Source organism: Bactrocera neohumeralis, unplaced genomic scaffold (genome assembly GCF_024586455.1).
Source record: "Bactrocera neohumeralis isolate Rockhampton unplaced genomic scaffold, APGP_CSIRO_Bneo_wtdbg2-racon-allhic-juicebox.fasta_v2 cluster09, whole genome shotgun sequence".
In the NCBI taxonomy this organism is placed as follows: Eukaryota; Metazoa; Arthropoda; class Insecta; order Diptera; family Tephritidae; genus Bactrocera; species Bactrocera neohumeralis.
In genome coordinates, this window is record NW_026089622.1 from 4,709,963 (window position 1) to 4,730,508 (window position 20,546).

The following is a 20,546-nucleotide window of genomic DNA, read 5'->3' on the forward strand; positions in this document are numbered from 1 at the left end:
TAACTTTCGACAGGTACTAACACCTTCACCGACTCCCTTCCCGTGAATGGCGTTCTTGGAGTCAAACCACCACCCATCGCAGACGAAGAGCTCCAGCTGCCGCGAGAAACGCGTGTGACCCTTGCGCAACTTCGTTCTGCATACTGTAGCAGGTTAAACTCCTACTTATCCAGAATAAACCCTGACATACCCAATGTATGTCCTGCATGCAACGAGTCTCCGCATGACACTGACCACCTCTTTGCATGCCCTACAAACCCTACCCATCTAACACCTTCCTCCCTTTGGTCCGACCCCGTCGAAGCAGCACGTTTCTTGGGCCTACCGTTAGATGACATCGACGATGTCAACACAAATGACATTTACCATCCCAACGGGGATTAGAATTCCGTTAAAACAACAACAAACAACAACAACGGTTATCGCGCCATTATAACCGACTATTTGATGCCTGAAATAGATGCTCGTGATCTCGTCGACATTTGATTTCAACAAAACGGCGCCACTTCCCACACATCATATCAATTAATAGATTTGAGTGAGCAAATAATTTCACATTCGCCAGTTAAATGTCGAAATGCTCGAACGAGTCACCGAAAATTGAACTCAAGGGGTGAATCATATGACACATAGCCGGAGCAAACATTTGAAAGATAATTTTCAAAAAATAAATGTCGAATGAGGAAAAGATAACATAAAAGTAGGGAAACTCGAAATGTATTCTTTATGCTATACGGGGTACCTTAATGAAATCCAAAGACCATTTAATTAGTATGTGGCAAGTTAATAGTATATCGTATTGTCTAAAATAAATAAAATCGTTACTTGTTATTTGGTTTATCGTTTTTTAGGGATTAGGGAAATTTTTGAACTGTATTTTGAAAATTTTAATAAGTTAGATATTATGTAAATATACGAGCCCACGGAATGTTTATGTTACACCTTTTTTATCATTTTTGACATCGAACTCATTATTACCAGGAAAAGATGTTTTTTGAATGTCATTATATGGTATAAAGTCAGCCGGAAGTTTGAAAATTCTTATTGGTGTAGGGTTTCTAGGACAGTAACATTATGAAATTGCCTACAAAATGGTACCTAATGTAACCATTCTATCTACAGTGGCTCACAGTGAAAATGGTCCACCTGTAACAAAACCCCTTTAACTGTAAAAAAACCTAACAAATTAATACATATACCAAAAGTTCTTGTGAATTGGATCAGTTCAGTTTATTCAAATTACAAATTCAAAAAAACATTTTTTTATTTCATTAACTATATTTAATAAAATAAGCTTTTAACAAAATAGGATAAAAATTCATGTCACAGTGAAAATGGTCCACCCTAGCAGACCTGCGATAAATAACGGAACTTTTTCTTAATCTTATGTTATTTTGGTCTGTTTACTTCATTTACATTCTTGCGCTGAAATGAGCACGTGCTTAATATATTAATAAAATTATTTAGTTTTTAAATTCAAGATGGGCCGCCAAACTACAATTGAGTTGCGAAAATTAATTATTGAACATTATAAGAATGGAAAGTCTCAAAGAGAAATTGCCAAAATTGTTAAAAAAGCCCGAACAACAGTTGAAAACATCATTTGTCGGTTTAAAAAGGAAAATCGGGTGATAAATAAGCCGAAAGTTAGCCCAAGAAAGTTATTCAGCGACCGTCAAGAGAGGTGGATTGTCAAACAAAGCCAGATTGATCCTCGGCTGAGTGCACCAAAACTGCGTGACATGGTAGAGAAACAATTTAAAATAAATTGTAACGCCGAGACTATTACAAGAGTCCTTCGAAGGGATGGTAGAAATGGCAGAATTGCACGAAATAAACCCTTTGTTAGCAAGAAAAATAAAAACTTGCGATTGCAGTTTGCTCACAATTACATTGGGAAAGATTTTTCATTCTGGAAGAACGTCATTTTCACGGATGAAAGCAAATACAACATTTTTGGATCAGATGGCAGAGTGAACGTGTGGAGAAAACCAAATCAAGAGATGGATCCTAGATGTTTGCGGCCGACGGTTAAGCACGGTGGCGGCCATGTGATGGTATGGGGTGCTTGTTCAGCTTCTGGTGTTGGTAAACTGCACTTTATCGAAGGGAATATGGACAAATATCAATATTTAAATATTTTGAAAAATAATCTTGAACAAAGTGCCGAAAAACTTGGTATAAAGGACACGTATCATTTCTACCAAGATAATGATCCAAAACATACGGCTGGAATCGTTAAAGAGTGGCTCCTATATCATTGCCCCAGAGTGTTCAAAACGCCTCCACATTCACCAGATATAAACGTAATTGAAAATCTGTGGCATAAATTGGAAACTGAAATAAGGAAACACAGTATATCGAGCAAAAATGATTTAAAAAAAGCCCTTTTAGAAGAATGGGATAAAATAAGTCCGGAATATACCAAAAAGCTAGTGGAATCTATCCCAAATCGTTTGAAGTCTATCATTCGTCAAAAAGGATATCCAACAAAATATTAGTAATAAGTTTAATAGCACTTTATTTAATAGTTGCTGTAATGGACCATTTTCACTGTGACATGAATTTTTCTCTTATTTTGTTAAATTCTTATTTTTATGAAAAATGTAATTGAATTAAATAATGTTTTGTTATATTTATAATTGGAATAAATTGCACTCATCAAATTCAGCAAAATTTTTGGTTTTTATAATGATTTTTCAGATTTGCTTGCAGTTAAAAGCACTTGTTTACATGTGGACCATTTTCACTGTGAGCCACTGTATGCTAAATAAAACCTTCTATTTAATAAGAAAATAGTGTATTTCTTATTACTAGACCTTATATGTATATGGTAAATCTATATCAATCTCTACAAGTTTTAGGTGAAGAAAACTATTATGTAATTATATAGTACTAGCTTTTCCCGCAGCTTCGCTCGCATTGAACCCCTTGAATATATATAGAGGATTATTAAAAATATTGTATAACTAAAAACATAGCGTTTAACTTTTATATATAAGATATAATAAAAAATATGAACTTATTATTTTGATTGAATACTTACATGGCATTAAGATTCTGTACGTACACTTTTTTGTCCTTTAATTCAGTAACTGCGTATTTTTTAAGGCTATATTCATTGATACTATCACAACTTATATTTTTAGGCTCAGTTTTGAAACTGTTTATAGATTGATCCATCGGGCAGTCGTTGAAAAGGAGTGTTTGTCTTTTTTTGGGAAATGGTAAATTTGGGGTCAAATTTGCTGTAGGCCGTTTATAAAATATTAAATCCGAAATGGGACTTGATATCAATGATCTGTGGCGGTTATCAGTTCCTATAAGGTTTAAACATGACGAGTTAGTATTTGAAAAATTATTAAAAGATTATATTTTACTTCGCTTTTGTTCCTCAGTTTCTCCTAAATTCTGAAGAGTCTGTCCCTCCAGCGATTTTAGTTTGAGATCATCGAGGACACTTTTATCAAAAGATATTTCATCATCCTTTTCCACTTCTTTTTCCAAATGTACAAACTCTAAGAATGAACGATGTGGAGTACCTTCAATTCTACGTTTACAATTAGAAGATAATGCAGCCCTTGCTTCTTTTAAATTTAATATCAACGAATCGCTACTACCGTCACTAAAATCAAGGGACTTCTTCCGCATCATAACCGTTTTATTGCATTTTGAAACATTCGAAACCGGAGTATATTTAAACTCATTATTATAATTATCTTCTATCAAATGTATATCCTGTGATTGTTTTGGTTCAATTTTATAGCTCTCGAACCCTGACTCGGAGTGTATGTGAGCTTTTAATGGCGCTATATCTTGATTAAAGTATATAGTATGCCTCCTTTTACAAAGATTATTGTTATTTTGTGGAGTTACATCAAGTTTAAAGACATGTTTAGTTTCATCATAAGTTGCAGAAGCTACTGATTTTATACTTTTGGGTGTAACATTCGTTACGGTTTGAATATTTGTTAAATTCAAGCTCATATCTAAGATATCATGTATTGACCTCATAAGTTCTTTGGATGATTCATTCGATTCTTCGCTATTTAATATATAATTAGCAGATTTTAATTCGTTGGTATTTTGAAAGTTGTGAAAATCTGTGTTTATACTTTCAACATTTTTATCTTTTATAAATGAAGCTGTTAGCACAGCTGACGTATCGATTTCGGAGCTACACTGTCCATTTTTGGACAGTTTTGACACATTTCCCAAACCGGTCTCATCACCTACTTTTTCTTTCACAAGAAAACTTGTGCTGTCTGATGTCATATCTTCATAATCCGAAAATTTTGATGAGTAATTCTTAGTATTTATATCGTATGAGATATCATTAATACCATCTTTTAAAATCGTTTTACATGAAGAATTAATATTAGGATTAGTTAAGAAGCATTGTTTAATTTTGTTAGGAAACACGATTATTTTTCCATCACAAATTTCAGCATTCAACTGACGAAGATTGAGCTTCTTACTTTTAATTGGCGGAAACAAAGGCGAGTCGTAACTAACGCTACGTAATGAAGTGTTCTCACAATTTTTAATATCCAATTTAGCTTCTGTGCTCAAAAAGGAGTTATTATTCGTAGGCTTATCATCTGGGTCTGATTCAACTATTAAATTCTCGAATGGAAGACGGCAATTCTTTATTTCCGTTAAGGTACCCGAAAATATATTTTCAGATGAGGAGCACACTTTTCTTAAGACATCCATTTTCGAAACATTAGTTTCTGTTGTTACAGTTATTTGTAAATCTCCTTTAGAATTTAAATAAGATTGATTGTCTGAAATGAAGTGATTCAAAATTATAATGAATTAAATTATGTAAAATGTATGCACTTACTTTCCCAATTTTTTTGCATACACTCATTCAAATGCATAGAAATATCCATAGGTCCCTCAGTTGTAATTGATAATCTCCTTCCCGCATTCTTTATTGATTGTAAGGAATCAAATGTATGCTGATCGTTGAAGAGTTTAGTGATGTCTTTGATTTCCACGTCATTATTAACATTTACAAGTTTATATGTTTGATAAGCCTCATTCTCACGTACTTTCGATATATCCATTTCCATCACCTGCATAACACTCCTGTTATGGTTAACCATGCTAACAAATTTGTCATCCGTCAAAATGTCTTCATTTCCGTAGTAAATGTCCTCCGTAGTTATAGGATTTATTTCAAAATCATTAATCTTAAAAAACATCAAATTATATTTACAACGTAAAATGTTAAGCGAAAAAACTTGTGTCACTTAAAATTAAATTGTGCGATAAAATTAAGCTATTCAATCGTTGATATTAAAAATCAGTGCTCTTTAGAAATACAGCGCGTGGTCGAAAACGTGAACTAATTAAAACCAAGACAATTCGCATTTTCAATATGATCACGTTTTCGAATACCCAAAAATAATAAGTTAATATATGTATGTTTACACATTTAAATTCAAATATAATTTTCTGCATTTTCTGCTTTTTTAATAATTGAAATAAAGCTTTCTCCCTTAGGCGTCCCAGTACACTCACATCGTTTTCATCGACGCCACCATGACTAGCCCACTGTTGCGCTTTATTGAAAATTTCCACTGATTAATTTTGGTTTGATTTTTCCGGTGTTTTTCATACTCAAACTTTTTCTGATCCGTCTTTTGGTTCAATATCGTCATCTACAATATCTACCGCAATATCTTCGTTCCATTCATGAATGGTTGGTAACGTAAGCTCAGAATTTAACCTATGAAGAAGATCGATTGTTTTGCTCATCAAGGAGCAACGTTTGGCTTTCCTTGGTTTCTTTTAAAACCCCCAACGGAATACTATCTTCAGGATCATCATCGTTATCGTATTCTTCCAGCAATTAGCTAGGGTTTCTTCACAGACTGTTTCATTAACTGGTTCTGCAGTGCAGCTTCGTGATTTTTATTGCATTCTGATCCATCGATTGAATGAGCGTTGTCGAACAGAAGACCTTTAATTAACAAGTTTCTCCCCTTTAAAAATTTTTTCACCTTAAAAACTCTAAACTTTAGAAAAATTTTGACAAAATTCAAAGGAACTTGTACCTGCGGGCGTCACCCAGGTGGGTTTTGAGTTCTTGTACTCAATGGGACACTGAAAATTAAAAAAAAAGAGCAATACCAAAAAGTGATTCAGTGCTTTTCCTACTTTACGCCTAAAGCTATTTTTTCTAAACTGGAGACAAACGTTTTTTCTGGCAGAAGTTCCCTGCATAAACCAGACTCGTCAGCATTATATACCTGATCGCTGAGCAGGTGCACTTTGGTCATTTTAGCTCTAAGTTTTTCTATAAAAGGGTTACCTCGATATTTGAAGTCGAATGCCGCATCTTTTTTGAAATTTTAAAGTCATCCATGCCTAGCCTAAAAGTTAGCTTTATTTTCCTTTAATTTTGAATACAGGGTTTTAGCTTTTTCTTTTAGCATCAAAGCACTTTCTGGCCAGTTCTTATTTCACATACGAATAAACAAACGATGCTTTCAACTCCCACGGCAGCCGGTTCTACGTTACCGGAATTGTCCTGGATTTTATCCGGCCAAGGGCTCAAGTCTAACCTCGTTTTGATCGATAAGTTTTAGATTAAGTTTGTCATCACTGGAGCAACGCCTGGCAACAGGCTACGCTGCCAACGCACGACTTCGATCTTAGCCTCGACGGGAGTGCAATCTTCACAAATTTTGCGCACTGCGCCGCCACTCAACCCAAGTGGCTAACAAAGGACCGCTACGGTCCATATGAGCTCAAACAAGTAGCATGACTCCCATTCGGTTGGACTTGTCAAAAGCTTTTGACAATGTCAATCACACAACACTACTTGAGGGCAACGAAAAAACTAAACTCCAGGACTAAAGAGGCGAACCAGTTCATGGTCATCCTTTAAAATGTGCGGTCGTCAATCATACGTACTCTTTCAAGCCAAAAATTAAATTGAGAAGAATTAAAAGGGGGGTTCCGCAGGTTGGTGTCCTCTCCTGCTACTGTTTAACTTCTACATTCTAAACTACCACAGCCACCAGAAGGAGTTTCCATCACCTCGTACACTGATGATTGCACGATATTGACGTCGGTCAATGGAGTCGATGGCATGTGTTCAAAGGTAAACTGCTATCTCTCCGATCTTTTTCACTTCCTCACTACACGGAATTTAACAATATCCCCCACTAAATCCACTGCGACCATATTTACAATATGGATGAAGGAGAACAGACCTTAATATTGCATGGCGTCAAGATTCCGACTGTATATAATCCTAAGATTTTAGATGTAACTTTTGACGGTCTATGCTCCTTCACTCCTTATACAACCGCGATTATTGCCAAAGTACAGAGCCACAACAAAGTCCTCAAGTCGCTAGCCGGCATCACATGGGGAAAGGACAAAGAAATGTTGTTGGCAACTTACAAGGCAATCCGCCTGCCGGTCCTAAATTACGCCGCACCTATGCCTGGATGAAAAGCAGAAGCTTCAGACCTGTCAAAACACTGCACTCTGGACAACAACGGGCAGTTCCTGCCAGGTTGCTTTCGTAGAAATCACCTTTGCCTAACTAACTACGTCGACGACATTCGACAGTACGCCAACCAGACTTCAGACGCAACAAACTTCCGACAAGCACTGACCGCCATTCACAGTGGAGTCATCAACACCTTCACCGACTACCTTCCAGTGAATGGCGTACACTAACCAGCCCTTTGAATGCCCTGCTAACCCTACATATCTGACACCCCTGTCCCTATGGGCCGACCCCGTCGAAACAGCACGTTCCCCGTGCCTACCGTTGGATTACCTCGATGACAGCTTATCTAATCGTTACAATCCTAACCGAGAGTAGATAACCATTACTCTTTAATAAAAACTTAAGAATTCGGAAAAAATACGCATGGCTATTTTATAAAGAAAATAAAACAATCCACTCTAATACCATATATACACATACTATACAAGGCTGCCGCAAAGTTATCGTACTATTAATATGTTCCCTGAGTTTCATTAAGGTGCCTCATATACGGTCAAGTCAGCTGGACGACTTGAAGTCGAAAAACCTGATATTAGTTATATAGAGGCTAGGTCAAGTTTTCGCCCATTTCATCAATTTTAGGCACAAAAATATACTGTTTTTAAGAAACAGGATTCCTCATTTTCATGGAGATAACTCACATATTGGCCGACAAATGCGGTATACAGTCACCCGGAAATTAGAAAATCTTTATATTAAATTGGCAACTTTGTGTGTGTTAAGTATGGTTTTTTTCGCTCGTGATATTTTATTATTATTAAAATAATTTTTGTAAATTAATTAACTCTGACTGACTAAATTAATAGAGTAAAATATCGTGTTGTGTATACATACATTTTTTTAATCAATCTGATTATCAACATGCCACCTAAAAAGCTAATTGTAAACAACACATGTGGTAGCTGTTCTGAAAACGTGAGAAGAAACACCAAAGGATTGAGATGATCTCTGTGCCAGAAGTGGTTTCATTCCAGATGTCTGAACCTCAGTAATGCTGAATTTGACGCAATAGCGACAAACATCAACGTAAATCGTATCTTATGGAGGTGTCTGGAATGCAATGATTTGGAGGTTAGTATAAGACATTCTAATGACTCGGAGGATGAAAGTGAGAATGACAACGTTGATAGACTTGAAAAAGTCCTAAATAAACAATTTGAAGAATTTGCCAAAAAATTTTATGACAATCTTGAAAACTTTAAATCATCTATTAGTGAAAGTATCACCGGGTTAAAAAAAGAAGTGAAAGCGTTCGCCAAGCAACATGCCATCACCGATAAAAAATGCACGAGTCTGAGTGACCGTATTACAACTATTGAAAAGAATTTATGCTCCTACAAAATCTCATCATCATCACCATCTTCTACTGAGGACATCATAAAAGAAATTAATGATCGTAAGAAGCGTGAGTCAAACGTCATCGCTCTTGGAATTTCAGAGTCAACCAAAGCTACTGGCATCGACGAACTGGAAGATGATAAAGTATCACTCTCAACTGTATTATCGGATGAATTATCTGCTAAGTTAACTGGATTCAAAATCCGAAGACTTGGACGTCAGACACCTAATCGTACACGTCCTCTGCTTATAGAGACCCAGTCAGTTGCTGATGCCAGAGAAATCTTTAAACTACACCAGAGTGAGAGCTCTCAGGTTAGATTCAAACCAGATCTAAACCCTGCACAACAGACTCACCTTAATGATTTACGCTCTAAATTAAACACTCTCAACAAGAATCAAGTATATCCATGGCATACCGCAGATAGTTAACAAAAACTTTCGCCCGCTCAGTGAAAAGGAAGAAACCCGAAGCTCTTCAAGTGTACTATCAAAACACGCGGGGCTCCGAACAAAACTAAATAAATTTTGCACAGCGTCTGCCGTCAGTAATATCGACCTCATTTGTATTACTGAATCATTGCTACACCCATAGATTCATGATGGCGAACTAATCGACAGCACTTTCACAATTTTTAGGCATGATAGGGATCCAGTTTTGTCCGGTCTAGAACGAGGTGGTGGAGTATTCATCGCAGTCAAACGCCACTTTCAAGCTGAACTAATACAAATTGATCAACATAACCTAGAGCTCGTCTTTGTCAACGTAAAAGGTGCTTCTCATGATATCATTGTTGGCTGTGTGTACATGCCACCTCTCTCAAACTTTGATTCCTATACTAATCTACTCACTCTGCTCTCTTTTATAAATGATAAATTTAAAAATGCTAAACTATTACTTGTAGGCGACTTCAATTTACCTAGTAGTGTCCCCCGTGCGGACTGTGAAAGGATTCTCCAAGATGGTTTAGCCTTACTTGATTGCACTCAAGTAAACAACACAAGCAACTGTGACAACACTTTTCTGGATCTCTGTTACAGCAATATTGAAACTAGTGTTGATAAAACACTATCACTTGTTGAAGAGGACAAATCCGGCTCTCTCTATCAGTCTTAATTTTCGACCTAATCTTACATCACCGAGTTCACCTACACACTCCTTCAAGAAAGCCGATTATCATAATCTCAACGTTTTTTATCACCAGGTTAACTGGGTAGGAATGTATGAAACAGACACTATCGACAATGAAATTGCTTGGTTTTATAACAAGCTATAGGAAGGCATTACCCTATATGTGCCTGTACATAAGAATTATGTCAGTAATTACCCTAATTGGTTCTCTTTTGAGCTTATCAACAGAATTAAGCTCAAAAATGCGGCTCACTCACAATACAAGAACTCTAATAATCAACGGGATTACGCTCGCTTCAGCATGTTAAGGCGTGATTGCAAAACTTTAAGTATTGAATGCTACAGAAAATATGTTGACAAAATAGAGAACATGGTTCAGTCTGACACAAGTGCGTTCTGGAAGTTCATCAAGGATAAGAAGTACAATAGTGTGAACATTCCATCCGAGATGTCATGGCTCGATCAATCTGCTACCACTGGTGAATCAATCAGTAACCTGTTTGCCTCATACTTCAAAACAACATTCACTGATGATAGCAATAATGATCGAATTAACAAAAATACAGTGATCAATGGCCCAAAAATCAACATCGATCTGGAAATCAAATGCGAAGATGTTCTCAATCAATTACTCAAGCTGAACCCTAACAAAGGCGCTGGACCTGACGATATACCTAATGTTTTCCTTGGAAACTGCGCTACTGTGCTCTATGAGCCTATCACTCACATATTCAATAGATCTTTGCAGCTTGGCACCTTCCTTAGCGCATGGAAGCTGTCGTATGTCAGTCCAATCTTCAAAAGTGGCCAGAGAACTGATGTTTCCAACTACAGGCCTATATATATTTATAGTTACATCTGGAGTGCCACAGGGATCCCACTTAGGACCTCTGCTTTTCAACATCTTTGTCAATGATATTGGCAAAAATCTCCTGTCAGAATACCTACTCTACGCGGATGACCTAAAGATCTACAGAACCATCAAAAATGAGACTGATGTCCAGCTGCTTCAAGATGACATTGACAAACTCTCGGACTGGTGTACTAAAAACAAGCTTGACCTTAATGCAAATAAATGAGCAGTAGTCTCGTACTCGCGCTCTCACAGCAATATTGCCACCAGTTATAATCTAAACGGTCACAACTTGCAAGAAGTTCCCGACATCAAAGACCTGGGCATCATCATAGACGACAAACTCACTTACTCGAAGCATATAGACAAGATCACACTCCAAGCATTCAAGGTTCTTGGATTAATCACGAGAACAGGCAAATAGTTTCGCAATCCCTACACATTGATATGTCTATATCGCCAACTGGTTCTACCCATACTTGAGTACGGCACTGTAGTCTGGTCTCCTCACACTGATGTCTCAATCAACAGATTGGAGAAGGTCCAAAATAAATTCTGTAAGTCTCTATCCTTTCATACAACCTTGAGGTCGCAGGTACTCTCCACTGATGATATTCGTTCACGCTATAAAATCAACAGCCTAGCTACACGTCGTCAAGTCGCTGACCTAGTCTTTTACTTTAAGGTTGCTAACAACCTAATTGATGCCCCAGAGATTCTTGGTAGTTTTGAGTTTGCTCCTACGGCATTCTCGCAGAGACATTCACGGAAACTTAAAACAACAAAGACACAGAAAAACTACGTCTTCCACGGACCTCACAACAGGATTGCTAACCATGTAAATTCACTTCACCAGAACATCGATTTCTATGGAGGCTCCCTCAGTTCATTCATCAATGATATAAAGGACAAACTACTTCCATACCATTAATTTGATCACTGTAATACAATTGCCTATATTATTATATTTTTTTTCTCTTTATTCTTTTACTTATACTGTTGTATATTGCCGATTGGCGTTAATTTGTTAAATAAATAAATAAATAAATTGGTAACTAAGGGGAGTATTGGTCGGATTCAACAAATTTTTGACGTTCGATATACTATTATCAGTAAAAGATTATGCCTGACTTTCAATCATAAATCTTACACATTGACCGTTTTCGGTAAAAAAATTAACTTAGGTCTAAGAGTCCACTTCTCGATACCCAAGATTGAACAACTTAATTTGTACACTGAAGAGAGTTTCAAATGAAATTTAAAATCCGATTTCTCTGATTTTCACACTGTTACATAAAAATGATATGTGCCGAAATTGATTGAAATCTGTCGAGGTAGGTCCCGAAATTTGTGATTTTACTTAAAAATTGGGGGTGGTACGCCGATCGTCCTGTTTTGGCCCCGGCTCATTTAAAGCCCTCTTATACCATCTCGAGGGTAAAATTTAATGCCTCTATCTATTATTGATTTATCGCGCTTTTAGTAGTTTTAACAGTACTGTTATATGGGGAGCGAGCGGGGTTATCATCCGATTCAGTCCATTTCACACAGTAGGAGATATATCCATTAAACTTATTGGAGGTCGGGGCTACGCCCAACTGCGATCCTCTGTGTCAAAGTGGAGTTTTATATCTTAATTTAGTGCTTAGTTATGGTACTTTACACGTTTTCGGTTAATAACGTGGTCTGATTACGCCCATTTACGAACTTCGCCTTATATTTTACCAAGTTTCATCAAGATATCTCAATTTTTACTCAAGTTTTAGCTTGCACGGACGAAAAGACAGAGTCACTCAAATTCCAACTCGCCTGACTAGGGTATACAACTCTATGTCTATCTGGATTAGTTTTAGGTGATATATGTATATAACCGTTAGGTGAATAAAACTACTGTATCCTGTAGCAACAAGTTGCACAAGTAAACAAGTACGTTCGGGTGCAACCGAACATTTTATACTCTTGCAACTTGCAGGAATCAAAGCCAGGGAAATACCGTACGATATAAAACGTCAACCAGAGGATCGGAAATTTTATATATACATACACCATACAGGTATATAACTTATACACTGACCTACATACATATATATTTCACATAAGATTTGTTAAAAAAACCAAAATCATTATACATAGTCATTATACAAAATCAGCCGGATATTCGAAAATCCTGGTAATGGTTATATGGGGGATAGGTCAAGTTTTCGCTCAATTGTATCCATTTTAGGCACAATGATAAACTGTTATTAGTAAAATACGTTCTGAATTTTTCATTGAGATAATTCAAATATTGCCCGATATATCCAGCATAAAGTCAGCAAGAAGTTAGAAAACCTTTATATTAGGTATATGGGGGTTCAGGGATGTATTGACCCGATTCAACCTATTGTGGATACACAGAATTACTACTGCAGGAAAAGGATTCTATCTGAATTTCTATTGGATATCTCCCACATTGACCGATATTTTCGAACAAAGGTCAATTATAGGTACTGTGATCTTATTCGGCACCGAGGGTCTTGGACAGTTTTGGTTGGATTTGAACAATTTTTATATACATAACCCTATATCTCTCTCGTTTAGTTTTATGTGAAACATAAAATCGTTAGGTGAACAAAACTATAATACTCTGTAGCAACTTTTTGCGGGAGTATAAAAAGTTAATATACCAGGAAAATAGCTTGTGGAGGAAAACCCCGCAAAACTAAAACGTTGCAGCATTTTGTTCTCCTTCAAAAATTTGTGTTTGAATCCACTGCGTACAAATACGGTGGTCATAATATTTTGAAACTCCTTAACAACCATACACATCGGTGGTTGTGCCAGCCTCAAGTTAAAATTAGTTGAAGTTTGTAATACCAAGAATAAGTTTGGTTGACTCCCAAGTTAAATGGTTTCAATTTCAATTAAAGTGAGTGGAATCGAAACCCGTAATAGATCCGTTATTTGGTTCCACTCATACACCAAACCATCCTTTAGGTTTTGTTTATGGCCGTATATTTTTCATGTATGCGAGATTTTAATTCATTCTCCCAAATGTTTTATCGGTTTAGGTTCAGATAATTGCGATAGCGAATAGAACTGCTCCAGTAAACTCTCCATAACAGTATAGGACGTGTGATTTGGGATGTTGTCTGGTTGAAAATACGTGGCACTACCAAGACCAAACTTTCTGAGCCCTGAAAATTCCTTGGCGGAACCTGCAAATAAACACAGTGCTCTATATTTGTTTTCAAGTAGTTCATTTTTCCCCACACCGATTGCCGGCATGCAGCTCCATACTTTGCACCACTGTCGTGTTTCACGTTTGCAATAAGATTTTTAGGTAGAAGCTGTTCCGTCAGCTTCACCCAAAATTTTTTATTTGTCATTACAATCGAATAACTTTTTTCAATACAACACAATTCTCTTGATTGTCGGTTTACAGTACTTTGCAGTCATTTTTGTTTTCATTTCTTTCCGGGTACGCAGCTTTTCTTCAAAACTGTTGCGGAATGAACAATACCGTAGTGGTCATATTCCAAAGTATTTTGAATTTTGTTATAGATCTTTATATATAAAAAGTGCGTGTCACATTGTTTGTCCGCAATGGTCTCCTAAGCTACAGCACAGAGTACACTGAGTTCAGTTCGACCCAACTTAGAAGATAGGTTAGTAAAAACCAATCATAAATAAAAAATACTGTGAAAGATCTATTAAATGGACGCTCTATTAAGCGGACATCTCCATTATCCAAGCTCATTGTTAATGTTTATTAAGTACAATCTATTAAGCGGACGACTTTATTAACTGGACAGAAAGGCTGGTAACCAAGCATTGAGAAATCAGCCTTAAATTCGTTGTTGTTGTTTTAACGGAATATCTAATCCCCGTTAGGATGGTAAGGGTCACTTGTGTTGTCGTCGACGTCACCTAACGGTAGGCCCAAGAAACGTGCTGTTTCGACGGGGCGAACCAGAGGGAGGAGGGTGTTAGATGAGTAGGGTTCGTTGGGCATGCAAAGAGGTGGTCAGTATCATGCGGAGGCTCGTTGCATGCAGGACATACATTTGGTATGTCAGGGTCTATTCTGGATAAGTAGGAGTTTAACCTGCTACAATATCCAGAACAAAATTGCGCTAGGGTCACTGGCGTTTCTCGCGACAGCTGGAGCTCTTCGTCTGCTATGGGTGGTGATTTCACTCCAATGATTAAATTAAATTCATTTTTTCCAATGAAATTTATTTGTATGAACATATTCAAAACTAATTGGATTCAAGCACAATCCCTTCTTTTTTGTTTTCGCTTTTATTCGTAAATAAAATTTTCACTGTATAGTTTATTATATGAATAATAGTACAAAATGTATACCACGGCAACGCGTGGCCGGATCCCCTAGAAATTTTATAACCTACAACATTGCCATATATCTTCTGTAGACAGAATTCGTAGTTTTCGAGATAAACCATTCCTAACCATTAAAAATTCAGCAAAGACCTTCCCACTTCCAAACCTCAGATCTTCCGTAAATATGTTTCCCTTAATATTTGTTATTTTTCCTTTCGTTTCCGATAAGGTTCTATCTACAATGATTTTTTTTTAATATTTAAAGTCTTCTGCAATAGTCTAATCCATATTTTGGATATTTTCCAGTGTGAACAGTCTAATTGTGAAAAAGCAGGGACAGCATAATAGTTATTGCATAATTTTTGGCTAAACAAAAATCATAATGAAGGAAGACTCGAGTAGAAGAGTACACAAAAGTACAAACGAACATTTTATACTCTTGCAACTTGCAGGAATCAACGCCAGGGAAATACCTTAAGCTGTAAATACAGAACAAATGATCGGAATCTAAGCAATTTTATATATACATATGTACATATACTACTTGTATACTGACAGACACATATTTGACATAAGGTTTGTTAGAAAAACGAAAATTTTGTATGAAAGCAAATATGAAAGTTGTGGTAATCCCGACCAGATTTTATCTATTTTTCCCAATACCACATACTATTAACATGTCACTTACTAAAAAAACTAATCATATAGAGTAAAGTCAGTGAGATGTTCGAAAATCCTGATATTAGTTATATGGGGGGTAAGTCAAATTTTCGCTAAAATTTATCAATTTTTGGCATAAAGATACACTGTTATGAGTACAATACTAGCCTATACGGCTGTGGCCACAATTCCGATATCTTTGGCGCCGCGATTTGAAGGTACCGTTGCAAAGAGGAAGTCCTCCTGATTAATAAATATAGGTACCGCAAACGCTTAGTTTACGAGATATTCGACCTTAAAGTTCAAAAATTCCCAAAATTCGAACATTTCAACAAGCTATTTTATCACATTAAACACACTTTACTCACATTTTTCATTTTAAATTAATTAAATTAAACTATAAACTTTTAAATAAATACACATTTTACACTTTTAACAGTCATTTTACCGAAGAAATCTTTATTTTAAAAATTACATTTTACACTCGTAGTGAACACCATGTGAGTGCTAAAAATTACGACGAAATGGAGCGCTGCCCTAATAAGGAAATTCGCTGAAATGCCTTTTTTCCCAAAAATTTCTCTACCCATTCATGTGGATATGTTCTTTATTTAATTTAATAATCAAATAAGTAATATTATATAATATTATATATATTGTCACCTAATATACAAAAAAAAAACGTATTATCAAAAATAAATGGAAAGCGCTGACAGATATAATAACCAAAATTTAACCATTTTATAACGGAAACTCAAATTTTGTTTCAATATCAGTGCAAGATAACCAAAATATATAACCACTTTATAACGAAACTCAATATATTTTTACTAGTACTACGCGAAAGTACTTCAGTCACATAAATCACATATTACACATATGTATACATATGAAGGAAGATTTTTTTTTATAGTTAATATAGAAAAAAGAATCACGCGAAAACGCACACAAAGAAAAATTGTTAAAAATCCTACATATTTGCTGTTTAAGATGTGGCAAGGCTCGATTTCCTCATAATTGTAAACAATCTAACCTTTTCAACGATGAGTGTGCTAAGTGATTTTTAAATTAATGAATTTAGATAAAATATAGCAAAATAAAAGTGAAATGTGAGCTTATTTTAAAGCTTGGAGTGTGTATTTAAATATACAAAGTAAAAAATGTGAAAAAATTTTGTGAAACATAGAGAAATAACATGTTTTCTTAGTGCAAATTTTTGAACTTTTAATCGTGAATATTTAAAAAAAGAAAAGTTATTTTTATATTATTTTTGGATATTTCTTCTCTGGAGAAGCTCCCCTATCCGCACATACCCCATTTATACGGAAATTCGGTTTTTTTCCCAAAGTAATCGGGATAGTGCCAACACCCCCCTCCCTCTGGTCCGACCCCCTAGCAACAGCACGTTTCTTCGGCCTTCCGTAAGATGACGTCGACGACAACACAAGTGACCCTTACCACCCTAACGGGGATTAGATATTCTGTTAAAACAACAACAGTGGCCAACAGAGGACCCCCACGGTCCCCATGAACTCAAACAGGCAGCATAGCTTGCTCCCACTCTTACTTGTATGGTAACACGTATTATTTGACAACACGAAACACTTATGTGCACGTAGTGAAATTTGTGTGAAAAATTAAGTGCTTATTTCAAGCAAATATATAAATAGTTGAAGTTTACCGTATTATTTATAATAACTATACTTATTTTAATTTTTGAGTACTGGCTTTAATATAAAGAACATTTTAAAAACAACATTTACCTCATTTTTGTTTCCACAGTTTAGATTTTTTCCATAATTAATAAAGTCCTTTTTCGCACCGTTTGATATCTCCGGGTTAGTTTGTCTTAAAACTTTACTCCGATTTCTTATTTGATGACAATTTTTGGATACACTAATATTACTTTCAACATTTGTTACATTTTCCTTATGATCAGTACTTGAACTTCCAATTATCATCGTACTCTTGCCACCTAATGAACTATTTCCCGATATATTAAGGTGATCTGAAATTTCATATGAGTTATTCCAACTTTTAGGTTTTTCTTCGGCGTGAAATTCTCTGAAATGGATCTTATTATTTTCTAAATTAAATAAGATTGACAAAAACAAATACCTCACAGACTTTCTACCACAAAAGCTTATACGGCGCTTTGGTTTAACACGATCAACATCACCGCCCAATCTTTTAATTCCAACTGAATCACCGTGCTTGAGCTAAAACAAATCTTTTCATAGTGCCATTTACATAAAATTAATATTTTAAATCTTTTCTCACTGAGCTTCGCCTTTCTCTTTTCTCCAAATCCATTTTGTCGTTTCGCAAAGATTTTTGATTGAATGTTTTACCAGTAAATAAAAATTTAAATTTCCCGCTGACTTCCCAAAGTGATAGACGTTGAACCAATAGCAAGATACTAACGGGGCATCTCCACAGGCAACAATTTATTGTTACTAACTGTATTCCTGTCTGTATTGCCTGCGGAGACTCCATATTGCTTATGGAATACAATATATGGAATACTAATTAGTATGCCATATATTGAAAGCAATAAACTGTCACTTCAGCAGTTTGACAAATATGTTTTCATTTCTATCAAAATTTCGAAAACGAAACGCATCCCCTTTTCACATACCGACGGCAGTTTCATTTCGGTAATATTAAGTTAAGTAGAGTGATTATTAAGACGATTGTGTGAAATTATAAAAATAAAGTACATTTTCTAAATAATTGAATATATTTTTTCAAAAAATTTATATTTGGTTTAATATTGTTAATTTGCGGAAAAATTATACAAAGTGGATTGCCGATCTTAAATTTAATAAACTTATACAAGCATAAATCAAAATATCACTGCTCACATTAAATTTGTTATTTTAAATAATATATAAAATTTATGCTACAATTACCATAGTCAAAAAATATGAAATCTTTTTTTTTTTCAAGAATTACATTTGTAGAAAAGAGTTTATTTATTTATTTTTTATTTTCCACATAAATTTTTTTTATCTATATAAAAATTTAAACAGCTCAAATCATGCAAAATGGGTTCGGAATGAGCGAAGTCTTAAATTTAATAAACTTATTCAAGCATAAATCAAAATATCATTGCTCATTTTAAATTTATTATTTTAATTGGTATATAAAATTAATGCCAAAATTATTATATAGTAGTTTAAAAATATGAATTTTTATTTTTCCCTGAAATACATTTGTAAAAAAAAGTATCTTTCTCCTTTTTTCCCACATAAAAGATTTAAACAGTTCAAGAACTGAAAACATGTGCCACATCAGGTTGAACCTACCTTCACGACACCTTTTCGCAAATTATTTTGTTATAATAACAAATGCCCACATACAGATTTGGCAATGGCAATAGCAATAGATTTGACAGTTATTGTCCCATAATTTTTTGCCTGTCCAGATGCCCCGAAAGATAAACTAATGTGCACACTTCCAAAAAAACAACTCGGACCGCATTCAGACGAGGAAACTTTTGATGCTCAGATTCTTCTCGTTTCGCTCGATGTGTTCACAGTGGTGTGACATCCCCTACAAGACGGGTAGCCAGGAATAAGGGGATGTTAAACTTATTCCAGTGTGAGAGCGCCTCAAAATAAGCGTTTTTTATAACATTTTCCATTGTGGCCAGATCAGAAAAAAGCTATTTTTTGGGCATTTTAAATATGTAAAACACCCAATTCGCATTTTCCACACCACCTATGAGGTATGCAAAATGGCGCGTTACCGAAGTTATTTTTGGGTGCTCGGTTCCCCAGTAGGCCTATATCACCCATTAAAAATTTATTTACATAAAAAAATGAAAAAAACATAACGATAACAATTCATATACGAGTATAAAAAGTATAAAAAAAGTAACAAAAACAATATCACTTGATATCACATAATAATACTATACGAGTATGATACTTAAAACTATAAAAATAAACGTACTATATATACAAATGCCAATATTTAAGCCCCAAATTCTAATTTGTAATTAAAAACTTTCTATTCTTTATCGTTCTAACTTTAGAGTCTCTTAATGCGAATCTGCTTAAAAAATATTATTTTAGTATAAAATATTTAGCTCATTGCAACCACTAAAAAAGGAAGATAAAAATTACAAATGAGAAACACACAAAATTTTATTCTTAAAATTGGGTAGAGATAAATCTTTATTTAAAAATTTAGTCACAAAATAAATTCTAATTCTAATAAATAGAGCAATAACTACCTTTGGGTCACAGTCTTCACAACACAAGAAGGGCCTAATATCTTTTAATTTAGTAAAAAGAATTTCTCCTAATCCTATTTTATGACAATTTCTGTCAAATTCCTCAACAAATTTTGTTTCTAAATTATTAATAAATGCAACAAATTCTTGAGGCGGCTTCACTAAGTTGCATTTATCGATCTGGTTTTGGTGTATGAAGATGAATTCATCAGAAGGAATTTCATCTCCTAAATAAGGTAATGGCAGGAGGCATGTGTGCATTTTAAAAATTTTCAAATAAAGGTAGCCGCAAAAATAGTTAAAAGCATTTTCCTTTAAAAAGTTAATTTCTAAACTACTATCTAAAGTAATGGATCTAACAATGGAGTGTTCGGGCCGTGGTAAACCCTGGAAATCCTGCCAAGAAAGGTCACTTAAAACGGAATCATTGCACACATTAAGAAGAACATTATGGCTATGTTCT

The 20,546-nt window shown here is 35.2% G+C and overlaps 1 protein-coding gene across 4 annotated transcripts in view; it reads right to left on the bottom strand.

Moving 5' to 3' along the window:
* LOC126763882 (uncharacterized) overlaps positions 1-18,250 on the bottom strand; it is a 59,475-nt gene extending 41,225 nt beyond the window's left edge. For 2 of the 4 annotated variants that reach the window (XM_050481632.1, XM_050481631.1), the window contains exons 1-6: positions 18,124-18,250; positions 17,962-18,062; positions 17,607-17,907; positions 4,847-5,198; positions 3,381-4,787; positions 3,047-3,320 (exon numbers count right to left, since the gene is read on the bottom strand). In XM_050481632.1, the coding sequence (XP_050337589.1) occupies positions 3,047-3,320; positions 3,381-4,787; positions 4,847-5,198; positions 17,607-17,907; positions 17,962-18,062; positions 18,124-18,156 (2,468 nt within the window). In that variant the 5' untranslated portion in view covers positions 18,157-18,250. The remainder of the gene's footprint in view (positions 1-3,046; positions 3,321-3,380; positions 4,788-4,846; positions 5,199-17,606; positions 17,908-17,961; positions 18,063-18,123) is intronic. The other 2 variants (XM_050481630.1, XM_050481629.1) reach the window with 2 other exon arrangements.
* Between the last annotated feature and the right edge of the window lie 2,296 nt (positions 18,251-20,546).